This window comes from Callospermophilus lateralis, chromosome 3 (genome assembly GCF_048772815.1).
Source record: "Callospermophilus lateralis isolate mCalLat2 chromosome 3, mCalLat2.hap1, whole genome shotgun sequence".
NCBI lineage: Eukaryota > Metazoa > Chordata > Mammalia > Rodentia > Sciuridae > Callospermophilus > Callospermophilus lateralis.
In genome coordinates this window covers 4,585,289-4,606,352 of record NC_135307.1, presented here as the reverse complement: position 1 = coordinate 4,606,352, position 21,064 = coordinate 4,585,289, and the positions used below count along the sequence as shown (strand labels likewise).

General features: G+C 45.9%; 1 protein-coding gene across 7 annotated transcripts in view; it reads left to right on the top strand.

The window, feature by feature from the left end:
- The window catches only part of Tecpr2 (tectonin beta-propeller repeat containing 2), a 79,084-nt gene that overhangs the window by 23,610 nt on the left and 34,410 nt on the right, over positions 1–21,064 (top strand). For all 7 annotated transcript variants that reach the window (XR_013090720.2, XR_013090721.2, XM_076849596.2 and 4 more), the window contains exons 6-13: positions 2,539–2,851; positions 5,982–6,114; positions 6,945–7,280; positions 8,137–9,119; positions 11,511–11,694; positions 13,732–13,905; positions 16,114–16,294; positions 17,326–17,467. Coding sequence is in view for 5 of the 7 variants with exons in the window: in XM_076849596.2 (XP_076705711.1) it covers positions 2,539–2,851; positions 5,982–6,114; positions 6,945–7,280; positions 8,137–9,119; positions 11,511–11,694; positions 13,732–13,905; positions 16,114–16,294; positions 17,326–17,467 (2,446 nt within the window). In the remaining 2 variants the exon portion in view is untranslated. The remainder of the gene's footprint in view (positions 1–2,538; positions 2,852–5,981; positions 6,115–6,944; positions 7,281–8,136; positions 9,120–11,510; positions 11,695–13,731; positions 13,906–16,113; positions 16,295–17,325; positions 17,468–21,064) is intronic.

Sequence of the window (21,064 nt, the reverse complement as noted above, 5' to 3'; positions counted from 1 at the left end):
GAACCAAGGAGCTGACCTTTCCTTATCGTGAGGAGGGAACAGGAAGCCATGACGGGGTGGGGAGCAGGGGTATTGGCACAGGCTGGTTGTTGGCTGGCTGGTGGGAGTTGGAGGAGCTCTTATGTCTCCCTTTTCTCTTCCTCAGTAAAGGGGTCTGTCCGGGCAGGGAGGAAGTCGGCCAGTGAACAGGAAGAGGTTTTGAGGCTGACCCTGTGGAGAGTGGGGAGAATGGCAGGCCTTGTGAGAGCCCCAAGACTGGTGGTGCCATCGGCGATGTATTATCACAGGGGGCGGATGAGGTCAGCCGGGTGCAGCCAGCTCTGTGGTCACATTCCCAGCCATGTCCTATGCTTTGCAGCAGAACAGTGAAAGCTGATCCTCTTTTCTACATGGTGGCCCTTCAGCTATTGAGACCCACTCCACCTCCCCTTCAGCTTGTTTTCTAGGCTGAATGCCATCTGAATTTCATCCACTCTGCCTTTCTGTAGCAGTGATCACCACTGGTCCTGGGTCCCTCAGAAAAGTGTGACTCTGTGGGTCTGGGTTCTGCCTCTCCCTCTGCTAGGACCCTTCTCTTCTGCCTGGTGCTTGGTCCTGGCCCACCTGCTAGTGTGTTCCTGCACTGTCTCCTAGAAGGATGGTATTATGGAAGGAGATTTGAAAGCAGTTCACTTTCACGTGGGTCACGTGCCCAGCAGACTCTCCTGAGACCTATCCCTCCGACCTGGGTAGAGACCCGGGTGCTTCTATGAAACTCTGCTGGGTGTCGTGTGGTCATGGTTTTTGGCTGCATTGACTGAAGGTGTGCTCTGTGCCAGACATTCATCCAGGATAGAGAAATAAGGAATATGTCCCCTTTTCAGAGGGAATGGTATTTTTTTTAACCTTAGAAAAGTGGAGACAACAGGGTAAAAGTTTCTGCCTCTTGGGTCTTTAAGGTTCGTCTTTCTGTCATATGCTGTCTTAGATGGTAGTTGTGGAGGGCATTGGGTTTGCCTGTCCCTGGAAGCAGTGCTTCGTTCAGCAAGTGTGTGGGAATGGCTGCTGTGCCAGCAGCAGGCAGAAATGGGGCTGTGAGTGAAACGTGGGGACCAGTCTCTGCCCTTGAACAGGCTGGCAGAGGGAGTTGGTCAGTGAGACAAGGATAGGGCCACAGTAAATGCATGAGGGATGCAGGCAGGTGGAGACTAAGAGCCTTACCTGGGTGAGAGGATGCTTCTTATGGGGGGGGGAAGTATGATATTATCTATATACTATTACTACCTGCTTTTTTGTTTTCACTTAACCTTATGTTTCTAAGGTTTATCCTTGATTGAAACTATAGAGCTTATTTACCTTCACTGATATATAGCACTCCGTAACTCATTCACTCTCTTGTTAATGGGTGCTCAAATTTTTACATTCTTTTTTAGTGCCAGGGATTTATACACTGTTGATAGACCTTTATTTTACTCATTTATTTATATGTGGTGCTGAGAATCGAACCCAGTACCTTACGCATGCTAGGCAAGTGCTCTACTACTGAGCCACAACCCTAGGCCCAATCATATTATTTTTTAATACAATGAAAGATAATACTATATTATACAGTATGTAGGGATATGTGGATGTGATTAAACAAGGGAACCATACACACAAAATATAGTCCAGTGGTCACAGCTGGGGTAGATGGGCAGGAAATGTTGGGGGCAGAGTACATCCATGGTGTGGCCAATAACTAATTTCCTAAGTTGGATTCCTGAGTGAGCATTTCCATTAGGCTTCATAAATTTTATTATATGTATTCTTTTGTGAGTGTCAGATATTTTATAATTTTAAAAATGCGGGGAGCAAAAAAAAAAAAAAAAAAGCCCAGGGATTCAAAAGGAACTTGTGTCCCTCTGATGGGTTTAGAGAAACTCTGAAAGGGCAACAGCATAGATGGGTTGTTGTACTCCTAGATATAAAATTTGTTCATCTAGGACATTGGCATGAACTCAGACATTGGCCACACCCATAATCCCAGTGACTCGGGAGGCTAAAGCAGGAGTGTCTCAAGTTTGAGGCCAGCCTCAGCAACTTAGACCTTGTCTCAAAATAAAAATAGTAGGGTCTGAGGATGTTGTTCAGGGTTAAAACATCCTGGTTCAATCCCCAGCAGGCATCCCCCCCAAAATAAAAGACTTAACAGGACATTGGTGTAATCATAGTAATCATGTTAACATGATTTTCAGAACAGGGAGAACAAGGAGCAGTCTTGGGTTTTTTGCCTTCTGCCTTGGTTTCCTCTTTTAAGTCAGAAGTTATAATATTTGCCTCATGGAGTTGTTGTGAGGATTAAATGGGAGTTTGGAGATAAAATGCCAGGCACAGGGGCTGGACCATAGTGGATACTCATTGATAGTTCAAAGAAACCAGGCTGTGTGCCCAAGGGAAAGCATCAATTATTTGGATTTAGCCAATAAATTCTTGTATTTAGTATCAGGGGTTGACATATCTTTATCGCTTTAAATCAGTCCATGCCTGGTCTTTTCTTTCTTTTTTTCCTTCTGATTTTAGTACTGGGAAATTTGGTGCTTGTTTTATACCAGGATTGTGTAAGCAAAGTGATCTAACTCTGTATGCCTCTCGGCCTGGTCTCCGGCTGTGGAAGGCTGACGTCCATGGGACTGTTCAAGCCACGTTCATCTTAAAGGACGTCTTTGCTGGGGGAGTTGCACCTTTCGAGCTATACCCACGCCTGGAATCCTCCGACAGGGGAAGTTATAGCTCCCCTGAGAAACACCTGGGGCTTGTTTCCTGTTTCTTCAGAGAAGGCTGGGTGTTGAGTTGGAATGAGTACAGCATCTACCTTCTGGACACCGTCAACCAGGTATGTGATGGGACCTACGCAAGTTTGGTGTCAAAAGAGCAAAGAGGATGTTTATCCACGCAGTGTCCTTCCTCGGGCTCAGTGACAAAGCAGCACTGTTTTTGTTTTTTTGGTTTTTACATATATATATATATATATATATTTTTTTTTTTTTTTTTTTTTTTAAGAGAAAGAGAGAATTTTTTAATATTTATTTTTTAGTTTTCAGCGGACACAACATCTTTGTATTGGTGCTGAGGATCGAACCCAGGCCACACGCATGCCAGGCGAGCGTTCTACCGCTTGAGCCACATCCCCAGCCCCAAAAGAAGCAGCACTGTTGATTCTCATGTTTAACTTTTTCTTTTGGGCCAGTCAAGGAAATTAAATGAAGGATTGGTAATTTTCGTAGATCTTAAAAGACAGTTTGCTTTGATGTTCATAGTCCTATGCCCTGCCAAGAAATTGTGGTTTTTATTTTTATTTAAAAACAAAATTGCCAGGCGCGGTGGCGCATGCCTGTAATCCCAGCTGCTTGGGAGGCTGACATAGGAGAATCCTATGGTTCAAAGCCAACCTCAGCAACTTCAAGGTGCTAAGCAACTCGGTGAGACCCTGCTCTAAATAAAATACAAAATAGGACTAGGGATGTGGCTCTCGAGTACTCCTGAGTTCAATCCCCAGTACCAAAAAAAAAAAAAAAAAATTAGCAAGGCGCAGTGGCACATACCTGTAATCCCAGCAGTTTGGGAGGCTGAGGCAGGATCACAAGTTCAAAGCCAGCCTCAGCAATTTAGTGAGGCCTGAGCAACTCAGTGAAACCCTGTCTCTAAATAAAATGTAAAAAAGGGCTGGGGATATGGCTCAGTGGTTAAGCAGCCCTGAGTTCAATCCCCAGTTAAAAAAAAAAAAAAACTAAAAAGAAAATTAAACTTTTTCTTTGTAATCTATTTGGGTCATGTATCTTCTTCTTCTCCTCCTCTGCTGCAACTAAACCCAAGGCACCTTGCACATGCTTCACCACAGGTCATGCTTTTCTACTGGGTCATAGTGAGCACACTCAGAATAACCATCCCCAGGGCTCTCCAGTGTTACTCAGCTCCAGGTTGCTCTCCACCCTGTTCTTCTACACAGAGTGAGCTAAATCATTTTGCCAGTTTTTCCACTTTTTTTTTTTTTAACTTAATGACATATCTTGGGCAATTTTCTAGCATCATTATTAAATCATAGCAGGAAACAATTTCTGTTTAAATCAGAATGATAAAAGGTCACTATTAGAGAAAGATTTAAACAAAGCTGTTTAGTTTCCGTTTCTTCTTGTCCTAAACACAGACCTTTTGCCTGGCCTTACTCCCCAGTGAAGGGTGTTCTTATTTGGTGTACATCAGCCAAATTATATTCATCTACTCCCCATTGAAGTCTCCTTAATTACTATTACCACCCATGCCTGGAAATAGTGGTTTGGTAGAAAGAAAAGGGACCCAAGAGAAGATTCTGGGCTGTTTCTCCCTATAACCTAGAGTCTCCCATCTGTCTAACCATGGCTTCCTTATCTGTAAATGGGGCATACAGGGTATTGGATTGAGGGGTCACCTTCCAGCCTTGAATCTCTTTCTTTCTTTTATGAGAGATATTTCAAGACTTCTTTTTTATTCTTTCCCTAGTTTTAGAGAACTTAACTTTTCTTTTTCCCATTCCTTTTGAACCTGATAATTAGTGGCATTAAGATACTTTGTGCGGGCTGGGGATGTGGCTCAAGTGGTAGTGCGCTCGCCTGGCATGCGTGCAGCCCGGGTTCGATCCTCAGCACCACGTACAAACAAAGATGTTGGTTCCACCAAGTACTAAAAAATAAATATTTAAAAAAAAAATTCTCTCTCTCCCTCTCTCGCTCACTCTTTCTTTAAAAAAAAAAAAAAAAAAACATACTTTGTGATTGTCCATCTGTCCTTTTCATTTCAGCTCTTACCATTGTTTTACTCAACACACATAATTAACTTCATTTCATAGGCAAGGACATGTTGATGGATGCCAGTGAATAGATGTGCCGGCTGTCACCTGAATCTGCACCTCCCCAGAGCAACTTAATTGTCAGCTTTCAGAAACTAATGTCCTGTTTCTAGCTGTTTGTTAGGACTGCCTGAAAATTAGCAAGCAGAGAATTGAGTCTTTCTTCATCTTCTGCTGTGAACTGGCCTCTTGTTTACACTATTTGCTGAAAAGCACAAACTGTCTCTAAAGCAGTGTGGAATTGGGATGTCCTGTGAGTCTGTTTTTAGCTGGGGACATCCTTCCTCCCCTCTTATATTCATTTAGAAGTCATGAATTGCAGGCACACTGGTCTTTCCCGCAGCAGGGGGAGCTAGATGTGCTAACACATACTTCAGCCCAGGAGAGATGTACCACATGGAGGTTTATAGGAAACAAGCCTCCAGGGAGTCCTGAGCGTTGCCCAAGAATGTGAGCTGGTCAGGGAACAGTTCTTGAGGAGATGACATCTGGATAAAATTGGAACTTCCCCAGCAGGACAGGAAAGAAAGCGTGCGTGGGCTGTGGAAGAATGGGACTAGAATTTGCATACATGCTCCCTGCTTGTAAAGCTCAGCTGGGGCAGGATGACCAGGCCATGGATGGCAGAGGCCCCTACATTTGTCAAGGAGGATGAGCTTCACATTGTAAGGATCAGGAAGCCAAGCAGGCCTGAGGAGGGGGCCTGAGGGATGGGGAGAGGCTCTGCTGGCTTGGTCACGTCACCCTACTGCTAAATTGAACAACTCTAGGTCACATCTGTTAGATACTACCTGACTGGATTGACTTACTCTTAAAGATTTCAGCCAGAGACAGGGTGCTGCCTACTAACTTTGGAAACTGAGGCAGGAGGATCACAAGTTCAGCCTCAGCAATTTAATGAGGCCCTAAGTAACTTAGCAAGACCCTGTCTTCAACCCAATAAAAATTTTAAAAAGGTCCGGAGATGTGGCTCAGTAGTTAAGCATCCCTATGTTTAATCCACAGTACCCGCCCCCTGCAAAAAAAAGAATTTTCAGGAAGTGATAACAAAGTGCATCTATATTTAAATTCTTACACATGCTTTTTTATCCTTTGAACCATTACTATTATCTAGGTTTGTGATTTTATTTATTTCTGACAGGCCACAGTTGCTGGTTTGGAAGGATCCGGTGATATTGTATCTGTTTCCTGCACAGAAAATGAAATATTTTTCTTAAAGGGAGATAGGAACATTATAAGAATTTCGAGCAGACCTGAAGGACTAGCATCAATAGGTTTGTATTTCTCATTAAATGCACCATGTGTGATGGGAAGTGCTTCTCTCTGTGGCATGCAGTTTATAGTTATAAAATTGACCATTATTCTGCCAGTTAAGTCATTGCAGTTTATTGATAGAAGAAGATGTTTGGAGTCTTCATCTTATTCTGAAAATAATGTTCACAATACTTTTTTAAAAAATATATTTATTTATTTTTTAGTTGTAGTTGGATACAATACCTTTATTTTATTAATTTTATATGTGGTTCTAAGGATTGAACCAAGGGCCTCACACGTGCTAGGCAAGCACTCTTCTGCTGAGCCCCAGCCCCAGCCCCATAATACTTTAATGAGAAATTAGCTATGTAAGGCTTAGGTTAGACCATCTCACGTTTGGAGGCCTTGTCCTCCTGGTGTGCAGATAGGAAGTTTGGGTGAGTAGAAAGGAAAAATCAAAAACCACTTGATTGTCCTGGTGTGGTGGCACACACATATCACCACAATTACTTGGGAGGCCGAGGCAGGAGGATCTCAAGTTCAAGGCCAGCCTTGGCAACTTAGCAAGAGCCTGTCAAAAAAAAAATTTTTTTTAAAGGGTTGTGGACTATCTTAGTGGTGGCTTGTTTGCCTAGCATGTTTAAGGCTCTGAATTCACTGCCCAGTAACACACACCTATGAATTTAGAATTTCTAGAATTCTGTGTGTTCCTATAAATTTAGAATTGCTCAATTCTTCACTAGTCAGGAACCTTGCTTCCCTCTGTGGCAGCTGTTATTTAGGCTGGCAAACTGGAATAAGTACACATTGACCTGGATGATCATTATTGACTTGAACTCTTCTTTCTCAGTGAGAGATGGTCTGGAGATATCAGGATGCTCGGAGCATGCCCACATGCAGCATCTGGAGAAGCCACTGGGGGCCACAGCTTCCCAAACGAGGCTCAGGGGCTCTTCCGTGGCCAGCTCGGTAGCCAGTGAGCCACGGAGCAGAAGTAGTTCACTCAACTCCACTGACAGCAGCTTTGGGCTGCTGGCCCCTGGGGGCCAGGTAGTCCCGGAATCAGGCAAGGGCAACCAACCCTCCTCACAGAGATTCAGTGTCATCAGCTCGGAAGACTTTGAGCAGGAGCTTATTGTGAAACCTATCAAAGTGAAGAAGAAGAAGAAGAAGAAGAAGAGGACAGGTACCAACTCACGTAGCCCCCATGGGGCATTCTGACCACACCCTTTGGGAAGGGGCACATCTCCCCGTGTAGGAGTGTTGCTGCTTACTGAATGAGCACTTGCCCACTCAGAGAAAAGCAGAAAAGGTCTTCAGAAAACAAATGCCCTCCTCCCCAGAGGAGTTGAACTGTATAGTAGTTCACACATTAGCCAAGAAGCATGACTGCAGGCTGTGGCAACAGGGCTCTGGTTGGTGTGCTCACACCCTGCTTCAAGGGTCTGGGTTTTGTTCTTTTCCATATTTAAGTTACAGTGTTGACTTATCCATGTAGACCATTTGTTAGACGAGAGAGTCGACAATCATGGATGCAAAGTCGTGGAAACAGGAAGCTCTGTGCCGGTATGGTGATGGGACATTGTGCATACGTTCAGTGTTGGATGCTGCAAATGCGGGTTTTCACGTTGAACTTTTTATTGCTGGTACCATTTGAGCCTGCCTAGCTCAAGGTCACTGCAGTATTAAAGGAAAATGTTACCAAATTTCTAAGCATTTTGATAATTGTTAAAATTGGTGCGTGAGCAAGTTGTGTCACCCAGTTGAACACACCTCTTTGTTCCCTCCCAACTTTCTGCTTAGCATTTCTTGGGCTTCAGAGCCCATTGGTGAGTATGGTATTGTGTCCATATAAAACATCCTGCATTGGAATAGTTTGTACTTAAGGGCTTTTTATTCTTCACTAACTAAATATCCTTCACATTTAAATTGTGGGGTCTTGAGCTAAAAATGTGTTTTATAAGTAGTCTCTCGCTGTCAATGTAGATTCATGTCTTTATGTGGAATCAACCCTTATTTTGAATGTTCTCATTTTAAATTAGAAGGTGGAAGCAGGAATGCCTGTCACAGTTCCCTTGAATCGACTCCCTGCTCTGAGTGTCCTGGTGATAGTCCCCTGTCTTTGAACACCGACCTGCTGTCCTTGACTTCAAGTGTTCTGGGCAGTAGCGTGGATCAGTTAAGCACAGAGTCTCCTGACCAGGAAAGCAGTCTCAGTGCTGAAGTGAACACCATCCTTCAGGGAAGTACTGACCCTGAAGCATTTAGTGTCCTGGAAGTGCCTGAGTCTGCCCCTGATGTGCTGGGTGAAGGAAATGACTTTAGGACTGAAGTCCCTCCGTGTAACAGTGCACAGGAGACACATCTGCTTAATGGGGTACTGGACTTGCCCTTGCTCCCAAGGGAAGATGTGGAAGATGGTGAGATCACAGGCCTCAAAGCGGAGCCTGTTCCTGTGGAGGATGCCCTGAAGCATGAAGAGACACCCTCCCGAGAACAGGGCAGTGTTGTTGAGGCACTTGAGCTACAAGACATGGAGGCTGAAGCCCCCCACAGCACTTCTGAAGCCCCTCTCCTGGACTCATCCGTGCTGCATTCCATCCCCTGCTGGGCTCCCAGTGCTGAGCAGTGGCTTCCTGGGACTAGAGCTGATGAAGACTACACTGTAGAGGCCAGCAGCAAAGAGGACAGCCTAACCCACCTGGGAGCTCCTGGCTCCCTTGGCTCACATCCCTGGTGTGTTGTTACTGATGATGACACAGGTCAGAAAGTAACCCCTGCTTCTGAATGTGACATGTGGAGGGTGGGAGGACAGTTGACTCCTCTGGTCCCTGCCTTAGTGGCCAGCACTCATGAGCCTTCTCGGGATCAAGCTTTGACGTCCAGTGATGAGGAGGACATCTATGCTCACGGGCTCCCATCTTCATCCTCGGAGGCTAGTGTGACAGAGCTCAGAGCCAGTCACTCCCTACAGGACCTGAGCCGGCCAGGTGCAGATGACGCCACGCTGCTCAAGTTGGACCAGGTGTGTGACACAGGCATGGGGGCTTAACTATACCTGCTTTTCATTTTGAAGAGATGTGGGAAAAAAATTATATTTTCCTACTGCAAAATGTGCAGGCCAAATATGTTTCTTTTGTTTTGCTTTTTTTTGGCGGGGGAGGGTGTCTGTTTATTTCACAGTGCTGGGGATCAAACCGAAGGCCTGCTGCACCCTAGACAGGTGCTTTACCATTGAGCTACATGTCCAGCCCAGGCCAAAGGTATTTTAAAGATTGGATTTGGGGGGTTTGCAGCACAGAGACTTTGAATGGCCTGAACTGCTTCTGCCCTGCTCAGTGACCCACTGCCTACAGAAGCAGCATCTTGCTATCTGTTCCCACCCAGCAAGGCCAGGGCAGCATGTTCACTTAGTGTTAGCCTGGGGCCTTCTCAGAAATCACTGGGCAGAGCAATGTTTGCTATGGTGTGAAAAGCCTCTGGAGGTCAAAGATGGGGTGCTCCCTTCCCTCCACAGTCAGATACCTCCTAGACACCATCAGCAGGGACTGCAGCTATTTGCAGAACTGCTGTCTCTCAATCTCCAGGCAGTGGCCCCAAAACTCACCAGCCTGCTGTGCAGAAACCAGCTTTGGTATAGTCAGACTCCTGTGGGCCTACAGCCCCTCTAATTAAGAGGTACTTATTAACTGCTCTTGGGCATTTTATATTAAAAAGTGATTTTTTTAAGTGCTTACTTTCCTTAGCAAGTAATCATCATTAGAAGTATAAAAGCATTTGGTTTCAAAACTAACATTTCCTAGTAACTGTGGCTATGAGATGTGGCTGGCGGCTGGCTATTCACTTAGAGCCATGGGGGCTTTCCCCACGTTTCCACTGGGTTCTCAAGTGCTAATAGTGTGTGACTTTTGTCAGCTCTCATCATATACAGAGACTTTGTTGAGCCCTTTACAAGTTAACATACTTGCTTCTTAAAAAAAAAAAAAAAATGAACTAGCCAGCACAGTAGTGCAGGCATGCGATCCCCATGACTCGGGAGACTGAGCAAGAGAATCCCAAGTTCAAGGCCAGCCTCAGTAACTTGAACAGACCCTGTCTCAAAAAATAAAAAGAGCTGGGGATGTAGCTCAGTGTTAGACAGCCCCTGGTTCAATCCCCTGGTATCACTAAAAATAAAATTTTAAAACTACAAAACTGGTACTATTGTCCCATTTAACAGAAGGAATTGAGGCTCAAAAGAGTCAGATTAGTTGTGTAAGATCACCTAGTAAATGGAAGGGCAGAATGGGCCCCAGAACCCTCTCCCATCCTCTGTACTGTGAGGCCATCAGAGTGAAGTGTCTGTTTGCTTGTGTGGAGACCAGGTGGGCCTCTCATTCGGCCCTCCCATGTGCATTTTTGAACCCACTGGTTCCCACATGCCCAGGCTGCCAGGCTGTGTTTGCTGGGGATATCACAGCACAGATGGTGGTTGTTGTGAATCCTGTCTCCTGGGCCTCAGAGTCTAAGAGGAGGCCAGGTCATGTCCAGATCTTCAGGGTCAAGTGGACTCAGTGAGGATGTCAAGTAGACAGAGCTGCAGGAAAGCCCATCAGGGCATCAGCCAAGTAGACCTTGTTTGTGGGGCTGATATATGAAAGTCCTTGCGTAGGTGAAAGGGATCCTGGCATTCTGAGGACCCTCTCCCCTCCAAATCCCACCCCCCCTTGCCCTGAACCAGACAGCTGAAAAGCCAAGACATTCTGTGGGTATTTTATTGTGGGGAGAAGGGTCAGGAGCAAGGCTTGCCATGGTGAGCAGAAGAAGAGGTGAACACCGTTCTCGCTGAAGTAGTTGACTTCCATATTGAGCATCTGTACTCACTTAGTATATCAACTTCCTGTGCAGTTTTAGAAATTTGTTAAAGTACAAGGGATGTGTTTAGTTTTGATTTTTAAAAGAATCCTAGCAATGAAACCTTAGTGAACCAATTTCATTAGAATGCCTTGGCCAGGCCTTCACGGCCACCGCATATGCCACACCACATGTCTGAGGGTGGGAACAGTGCTTAGAAAGCTGGTGAAAAAGAGTGGAGAGCTGCTCCCCTGCGTACCCACAACAGGCAGACACACACAGTGGGTCTGCAGTAAGTGCTGATGTGCACCTACTTGTAAAGTAGACTGAAGCCAGGGCCTTTCTCATGCTCAGGAAGGAAGTTCAACCTGACCAGATGTCACCCAGGGTTGCTATGGGGTCTTATTCCAGAATGTTCCTAAGTGGGAGTTCCAAAGAGAGCAGGGACCAGTCTCTGCATGGCTTCACAAAGACCCTCTCAACTGTATCATTTTGATGTTCTGCTCACTTTTCTCTTTGACAGCAGTAGGATGGATGCAGCGGTATCCCCTGCCTTGGAACTGACCCACTCTGTCCTTGTAAGTTTGCAGAGAGCTGGATGGGCTACTCAGGTCCTGGCTATGGCATACTCAGCTTGGCGGTCTCCGAGAAGTATATTTGGTGCCTGGACTACAAAGGCAGCCTGTTCTGCAGTGCACTGCCAGGTGCTGGGCTGCGCTGGCAGAAGTTTGAAGATGCGGTCCAGCAGGTGGCGGTCTCCCCTTCAGGTTGGCCTTCCGGCCCCAGCTCCCCAACTCCCCAGCTCCCCAGCTCCCAGCTCCCCAGCTCCCAGCTCCCACCTCCCAGGTGCAAACAGCTTAGCACACAAGTGCAGACTGACCTTTCCTAGCAGGCCTGAGAGGTGCTTCCTTTCGAGAATTTCTTCCTTTGACATCAGTTAATAGTGGGATGGCTGTTCTGTTGAGCTTTTGTTTTTTTATTAATTGCAATGGCAACACATGAAGATATTTTAGTAAGCTATGTAAATAGTTCGAATTGAAGATTTTAAAAAGATATATTAATATACTATGTCCTTATAAAAATAAAGTGTATTTCTCTTCATCAGTGTCACTGAAAAGCAACTGAACTAAGGAAGACAGATCCATGGATGTGTCGGATATGTCCAGTTTGGTGTTCTTTTTAAAGTTTGTCTCTAATGAGCTGTGTGCTCTGGGTGCACAGTCCACTCCCCAAGTGTACAAGGGAGGTCCTTTACTTTTCCATTGCCATGACCAGGTACCTTAGTAAATTCAGGCAGACACTCCCAAAAGAGGGTCTGCTGATTTGTTTTAATTTATTGGTTGGTGCTAGGGATTGAACCCAGGGGCATTTTTACCACTGAGCTCCATCCCTGACCCTTTTGGGTTTTTTTTGTTTTTTTTTTTTAAAGAAAGAGTGAGAGAGAATGAGAGAGAGGGAGAGAGAGAATTTTAATATTTATTTTTTTAGTAATTGGCGGACACAACATCTTTGTCTGTATGTGGTGCTGAGGATCGAACCCGGGCCGCACGCATGCCAGGCGAGCGCGCTACCACTTGAGCCACATCCCCAGCTCCCTTTTGGTTTTTTATTTTGAGACGGGGTCTTGCTAAGTTGCTTAGGTCCTGAGCCTCCCAAGTCACTGGAATTATAGCGTGTTCCACCAAGACTGACTCGGATTCGTTTTGCTTAATCCTGGCCATTTCTCTATGTATTCCAGTGTGGTGGGGTGAATGGAATGGAAGCAGATGGGTTTTGCCTTGAAGTGGGAGTCAGACAAGGCTCCTGTAACTTTACTCTGAACTTCTCTGTACTTGCCCTTGTCCCTGTCACCATTTAAAATACCAGTTTGTTTAGGGTTGTTTTGTTCGCTTTGTTTCACTCCTGGCTTGGAACTTACTCTGTGGAGACTGACTGAGAGAGCAGCCCCTCCACTAGCTGGCGCTGCCTCTTAACTGTTCTCTTGTTGCCTCTGGGTTCATTTCCCCAGCCACTTAGAAACTTTGGTTTTCTCCTGTTCACATTAATTATTTTGTATCTCCCAGCTCTTCAGCTCCTTATTGCTCTGGTTGGAGCTCCCCATTTCTGTTGAGATTAATGTTGTCAACTGAGATGTCCTTCAGGGCCCATATCTTTGAGGGGCACTAGGGCCCCCATGCTGTGTGGTGCTGGGGAGTACCCAGGCCTGGCCACCTGACAGAACCCCTGGTCCAGCCCAGCTTGCTCTCAGCCGGTGGTTCCTCACCTTGCCTGCCTTGTTCGGTACCGCTCCTCCATCTGGAGGGCCTGTCTGCATCCTTCCAATATATAGCTCCTCCTTCCTCTCTTCCTCAGAATCCTCTTCAATGCATCTTTTTTGTGCATCTCTTCCATTTAGCCGGCCCAGAAGTGGTCCCTCCCTCTGAATCCCTGAAGGCAGGATATCTATCAGGGCACTTCCTCCGTCCAGGCTACAGGGTGTCATTCCTCTGCCCTGTGAGATGCTCAGCTCTACATGCATGTCATGGTTGTCCCCTCATCTCCAGGCTTTAGACCAGCCTATAAGGTGGGAGGTGACCCCATTTCACAGTTAAGGAAACTGAGGCTTGGAGACATCCAGGACTTGATGCGCAGAGACACAGCTGGCAGGCGGTGGCCAAGGGTTCAAGCCTCAGCATGGTTGGCTGGAACCAACAGGATGTGAGTTAGAAATCTCTCCCTTACAGGACCCAGAGTACATGTTTTTTTTGTTTGTTTAGGAAATTCTAGTATTTATTGGATGGTGAGTAGGATTCTTATTTCCACAGGAGCCCTTCTCTGGAAAATTGAGCAGAAATCTAACCGTGCTTTTGCTTGTGGAAAAGTCACCATCAAGGGGAAGCGGCACTGGTATGAAGCCCTGCCCCAGGCAGTGTTTGTGGCCCTGAGTGATGACACGGCCTGGATCATCAGGACCAACGGAGACCTGTACCTACAGACAGGTGACCGAGGGCTTGTTTAGCACCTCCGCTTCTTGAGTGCCTGCTTTGTTAGTAACACATAGTTCAGAAGCTCACCACCCGTTTACACAAAAAAAAACTTTTAGGAGTTTGCCATTTCCTGATATTGACACAGATTTGGGACAAATTGAGGGGTTTTTTAGCGAGATACAAAAGCAGAATATTCTTGTGGCTAACCATTGCAGATCACATACCCTGCGATATCCAATCTTAAGAGGGAAGAAAAACAGAGTAATAACATTAGAGTCATCTCCCCCTTGAAGCTTGAGTGACTGGATTTTTTCCAGCCACGTCAAAGACTGGCTCTATGTGCTTATTTACATGTTGTCAGAGAAAAACAAGAAATACATGCTCTACATAGAAGTTCAGCTTGTCCTAGAAAACTCTTTAGTTTTAGGGAAACCTCCAGCTGCTAGGTGTGGCACAGTGGGACTTGTTTATTATAAACAAATTGCAATATGAGTGTTCATATACTGTCAGCACAATGGGAAACGGTTTGCCAACAACATTGTGATCTCTTTTTTTTTTTGAGAGAGAGAGAATCTTAATATTTATTTTTTAGTTTTCGGCCGGCACAACATCTTTGTTTGTATGTGGTGCTGGAGATCAAACCTGGGCTGCACGCATGCCAGGCGAGCGCACTACCGCTTGAGCCACATCCCCAGCCCAACATTGTGATCTCTTGATACCTGTGAAGGACTTAGGGGCAGAGCAGTTCTGTTTGGGTTGTCAAGAGGTCATATTGGATTTATGTAAAGATTAGTTTTCTAATCATTTAATATTGCTAGTTCCAAAAGCATGATTTATCTGTTGTGAACCATCAGCTGTGGGTGGTTCTTGAGATTGAAAGCTCTGGCTGGCTTGGCTCTCTCAGGTGTCCAGGAGCCTTGAGCACATGGTAGGCAGCCTCTCCAGCTTCAGGCCATTTCAGATCCTGCTCTCCAACCTTGTTCCTCCATCTTCCTTTAAGTGAAAATGGGTGTAGCAAGGCATACACACATTTAGCTTCCAGAACTTTGGGATTGGGACGTGGGGAAGAGGTGATGCTTTAGGCCTGGGGATGAAGAAAAGATGACTCTTAGCCAGGAGTGCCAGCACAATTACCAGGGCAGTAATTTCTGATGAGCCCCAGCTGAACCTATGCATTAGAGCCTGTGGGTTGCCCAAGAATGTACAATGAGAAATCCTTCAAGTGACTCCCATCTGGGTAGTACTGTGGGTGCTTTTATGATCATAGCACTGAATCCTAATTGCAAGCTGAGGCTGTTGAACACAAGGTTTTAGGTGATAGCTATTCTGCCAGCTCCCTTAGGAGTGGCCTTTGAGCTCACTTAGGTTACAATTACGACAGACAACAGGAAGAGGGGAAGAGCCAGGGACAGGGAGTCAGGGAGGGAGCTCTGGCCCTGCTACAGACTTGCAGTGTGACTAACAGACCTCAGATTTCATCTGGGAAGTGAGGGCTTTGCATCTAGCACTGGTGAAAGCAGAGAAAAGGGGAGCTGCTTTATTAGCTTGAGACCCTGCAGCAGCTGAGGCCCAGAGGGGCACAGCCTTCCTAGTAAAAGAGACCTGCGAACTTTTTTTTTTTTTTTTTTTTTTTGCGGCACTTGGAATTAAACCTAGGGCTTTGTGCATGCCGGGCAAGTGCTCTACCTTTGAACTTCATCTCCAGTCCCTTTTTATTTTTAAATTTTGTTTTATTTTTTAAAAATTTGTTTTTGCAGTACTGGGAAATGAACCCAGGGTCTCACACAAGTTAAGCAGACACTCTGCCACTGAGGTCCACCCTCTGCCCTTGTGTTTTTATTTCAAGACAGGAACTCAGTAAGATGCCGAGGCTGAACTTGAACTTGTGATCCTCCTGCTGAGCCTCCCACATAGTTGGGATTACAAACATGCACCACCACACCTGGCTTCTCCAGAACATCTAAAGTTACCTTGGGAGAGCAGAGAATTCTGAATTACAATCCTTTACTTCCAAAGAGTATTTAAAATTGCCTTAGACACATGTCATGTTGAAGCAAAATTTAACTACTTTTTGTTGGCTAAACCTTCAAGATAAAGGCACTCATTATGAAAGAATATGGCAAAGTACTAGAAAAGAAAAATATGCAAACATCAGATTCATGGTAGAGTGTGAAGTACTGATGTTACATCCTTAGGCCCTCTGTTCCCTTTTGTTGGCAGGTCTCAGCGTGGATCGCCCCTGTGCCCGAGCCGTGAAGGTCGACTGTCCTTACCCACTGTCCCAGATCACAGCCCGGAACAGTGTGGTGTGGGCACTGACAGAACAGAGGGCCCTCCTGTACCGGGAGGGCGTGAGCAGCTTCTGTCCAGAAGGGGAGCAGTGGAAGTGTGACATTGTCAGGTACGGCCAGGCACTGTGTTTGTCCTCTCCTGTGTTCTCCTCAGTGTGACTCTCCACAAGCCACCCATGCACATCTTTCTGGGCAGAGCCAACCCCTAAAGGTCTTATGATGATAGAGTTCTCTTGAGTTGTCAGAGTTAACTTCTAAAGCCTGGTCTGGGGACACTCTTTGCCTGCCTCTGCCAGCAGACAGGGCATCAAATTGGAGCTGTTTTTAAAATGCTGCTGCCCTGTGTTACCCTGAGCCTCAAAGTCATAAGTCTCTCGTGGTCGTCTCCATTCAGAACTGCCTATTGGCAGATGGTTTCTGTTCAGTCTACAATGGCTTAGGTCCAGATACTTTGTTGTATTTTCATCCTAGTCAATTGAAATTTAGTCCTTAGGAATAATCAGACCAGGATGGTCTTGATTTGAATTTAGGCAGCCAGTGAACCTTCAGGGAGCAGTGCTGTGAGCCAGGATGGCTGAGACTTGGCTCTGCCATCATCAGCTGCCGATCCAGTGGTGAGCCACATAATAGTGGACACCAGTTAGTCCAGAGGGTCTTTGATGGGATGTAGAGTGCATGGTACCAAGGAACTGTTGACTGCCTGCAGAGGCTGGGAGGCAGTATGCCACTAGGAGCAGTAGCTGAGCCTCAAAGCTGTCATGAACGTGCCCAGAAGGAGGAAGAGATAAACCCTGCATAGAGGGCGGCATCTACCTGGAGCTGGCTGCATGACATCACTGGGCCCATGAGGGAGTTCGCGGTAGATTACTAGGGGAGGAGAGGGTAGTGATGGGGATGCTTTTGGCCTGGGATGCCGTCAGCACCCACTCACACTTGTCTTAGGTGGCTGTCTCTCCATAGCTTTCCCTACCATTCTGGCTCTTGAACAACTACTGCACATCTGGACAGTTTCTGTTGCACAGTTGTGTAACTCACACCTAGCAGGGGCATGTTTCTTCTTCATGCAAGCCCACCAGGACAAACGCGATGGGGCGGCCCTGACTCTGGGGACTGAATCTCGTGTTCTCTTGCTCATTTTTAGTGAAAAGCAAGCTTTGGAGCCTGTCTGCATAACTCTCGGGGATCAGCACACCTTGTGGGCTCTGGACATTCGTGGAAAGCTATGGTTCAGAACTGGCGTGGTTCCCAAGAAGCCGCAAGGAGATGACAGCCACTGGTGGCAAGTAGGTGCTCTGGGCTTGACCAAGGGCTCCACTTCCTTTCTTCCTCCCCTCTTCCTTAGGAGGCTGGATTATATGAACAGTACTCAGTCTTGCTGTTGTGGGCCAGACACTTGGATTTGAACACATGTGAGACACAAAGACTTGTCATCAGGGGTAACTCGCCATGCTTTCCTTGTTTAATGCAGATTTTATTTGTTTATTTATTTAGACATTCATCATTATAAGCTAAGTAAACCCAGTGGCAGCCATCTGAAGACCTAGGTAATAGTGATGTTTAATTTGGAACAAATATACTACGAAAAGAGAAACCCAACCCACAGTTAAAATCCATCTGTTAACAATTGCTTGAAAGACCTCTTAAGTCAGTGATGTTTCAACAGAGAAAGGAGAGTTTCCCACATGCTCCTTGACAGGAGGATGCTGTGAGAAGCCGGAGGGAGTAGTCAAGCAGCACCCACTTTCCCCCTCAATAGCTTCGCTTCCCGGTCTTCTCTGTGGGCATGAGGTAGCCCTGACAGTTGTGAGATACGTTACATCTTATAGTTGGGTGGGCTTGTTTTGTTTGTTTGTTTCTGGGGATGGAACCCAGAGCCATATGCATTCTAGACTCTACCACTCTACCACTGATCCACACCTCCAACCCCTTTTTATTTTGAGACAGGTCTCACTAAGTTCCCCAGGCTGGCCTTGAACTTGTGATCCTCCTGTGTCAGCCTTCTGAGTCCCTGGGACGACAAGCATTTCCCACCATACCCAGCTCGATGCCTTCCGTTTTATGTCTCTGTTGGTTCGGGTTTTATTGTCTCCTCAGATCTGCCTTTTTGAGGTGTGCCATGCACTGTCTGCTCTGCCAGATGAGAACTTGAGAAAATAAGTTACATTTGCTCCTTGATAAACATGTATATTGCATATATCTGGCTCTAATGGGATATTCTAGGTAATATTTATAAAGTTATGTGATTTTAAAATACCTTCTGTGTACTTATAACCATATACAGATACACACATGTGTATGCATATCTATATGTGTACTAAATATATATATATGGTTTGTGTTTTGGGGGTACCAGGTTCCTTTATTTGAAGAAATGATACAAATTAAAGCACTTACATGGATGCTTTGGTACAACTTATAGAAAAGGTAAAGGTACCCCAACATGCATACACTGCCTTGGTGACCAGAAAAGTCATTCCATGACTGTGGGGGGTCAGCCTGAGGCTTAGCTCTCATCATCACTGCCTTCGTGGCTGTGCTTGTCGAAGAGATTCTGCCATGCCTCCTCCTGGGGCTGCCATCTTGCACAAGTTGTCTTCCCGGGCACCTGATTCTTTGATTTCACCTGCTCACGCAAGTGATGAGTCTCTATGCAATTATGCAAGTGGAGGTCGTTTTTGTCATGGCCACCTCATGCAGTTCCAGGGTTCCACTCTTCCCATTTAGAGAGCATCCTATTACATTCAGCCCCACCCCCCAGTCGACATGGTCTGGTCTCTTGCCCTGCCCCCTCCCCTCATGAGATTGGTGAAGAACATATTTGGCAAAGTTCTTCAGAGCCACATCATCACAGAGTAGTAAGACATGGACAAGTCGGCACAGGAAGCAGTTGACAATGGCCTCCCAGTCCTGGGGTAGTTCTGATGTGCCTGCAGGGAGGTGGCCGAGGTGGCTGAGGAGAGGTGTGGAGGTGGTGAGGGCACTGAGGAGGTAGGGAAGGGCTGTTGGCTCAACAGTGGGTTCTGTACAAGCACTGTCAAAGCAGGAGACGACTGTGCCTCTTCACAAAGAAGAGCTGGCTAAAATCTGTTTTTTTAAGTAACATAAAGAAAGCTGGGGTTGTGGCTCAGTGGTAGAGCGCTCGCCTAGCACGGGTGAGGCCCTGGGTTCAATCCTCAGCACCACATAAAGATAAATAAATAAAGGTATTGTGTCCAACTACAACTAAAAAAAAAAGAATATTTTTAAAAAATGGACTGGGGCTGTGGCTCAGTGGCAGAGCACTTGCCTGGCATATGTGAGGCCCGGGTTCGATCCTTAGCACCACATATAAATAAATAAAGTGAAAAATCCATTAGCAACTAAAAAATATTAAAAAAAAAAAAAAAAGAAAGCTAGAGGCAAGGCGTGGTGGCACATGCCTGTAATCCCAGCAGCTCAGGAGTCTGAGGCAATAGGATCGTGAGTTCAAAGCCAGCCTAAGCAAAAACAAGGCTGCTAAGCAAATCAGTGAGACCCTGTCTCTAAATAAAATATAAAATAGGGCTGGGGATGTGGCTCAGTGGTCCAGTGCCCCTGAGTTCAATCCCAGGTACCCCCTGAAAAAAAAAAAAAAAAAAAGAAAGAAAGAAAGCCAGATCTCACTGGGGATATAGAATGCTTGCCTTGCATATGTAAAGCCCTGGATTCAATCTCTAGCACCACCAAAAAAGAAAAATTCATTTTCAGAAAGCTAGATCTCATTTCATCATAATATTCATAATATTACCTTCAGAGAAATTTTATTTGACAAAACCATTTTGAGACACTTTGCAGCAGAGTTATTTTAAATACTCTAAGATTGATTTATTGTAGCCAGTGTTTAGCTGCTAAATTTTTCCATTCTCTTGTGATCTGCATTCTGCTTTTCTGCACATCTTGAGTGCTGGGAATGAGTCTGACATATTCAGTGGATATCCTTGGCAGTGTCTTTACTCCCCAGGTCGGGTGAGTGTCATGCGCAGCAGTGCAGGCCCTTAGCCAGGACTCTGCTGTCCGCCACTCAGCAGCATGGCTGCCAGCCTCAGGGCTGCAGCACCTGCGTCCTGCCACTCACTCCAGAGCACTCTGATGCCGATGGCACAGCCATGCAGGAGAGAGCTTACAGAGTTTTGAATGTGGCAGCAGCTCTGCAGCAGGGTCTGAACCCCGTGTGGTTAAAACTGTATCAGGGCCCGGGGTTGTGGCTCAGTGGTAGAGCATTTGCCTAGCACTTGTAAGACACTGGGTTCAATCCTCAGCACCATATAAAAAAATAAACAAACAAACAAAACAACCAATCTGTGTCAACTTGAGTTAGGACAGCTCTCATAGCCACCCTAGTCCTTTCACAGACAAGAAAGGATAGTATGAGCCAGGCGTGGTGGTGCACACCTGTGATCCCAGAGGCTCTGGAGACTGAGGCAGGAGGATTACAAGTTCAAATCCAGCATCAGTAGGAGACCTGTTTTAAAATTTAAAAATTAAAAAGGGCTGGTAAAGCCTGGATTTAATCCCTGGAATTGAAAAAAAGAGGTTGTGTGTGTTGTATATTCTTTTTGTTTGTTAATTTTTAAGTTTCCTTTAATAAGTAACATCACTCTCAGCATTCATTTTGCGTGACTCCTAGAGGGAGTGAGCATCTGTGCAGGAGTGGATCTCTGTAACTGAACCCAACATGCAGAACTATGAGAGAAAGTCATGCAGTCATAAGGAACTCACTTTCAATCACAGCCACCCAACAAGGGAGAAGTCCCCGCAGGGGAAGTGATTGCCTAGAAAAGCATCTCTGGAGGTGTCTGTGCAGATGCTTTCCAGGAATGTTATGGAAGCGAGTTCTGCCTCTGAGCCAGGAGACTTGTAGG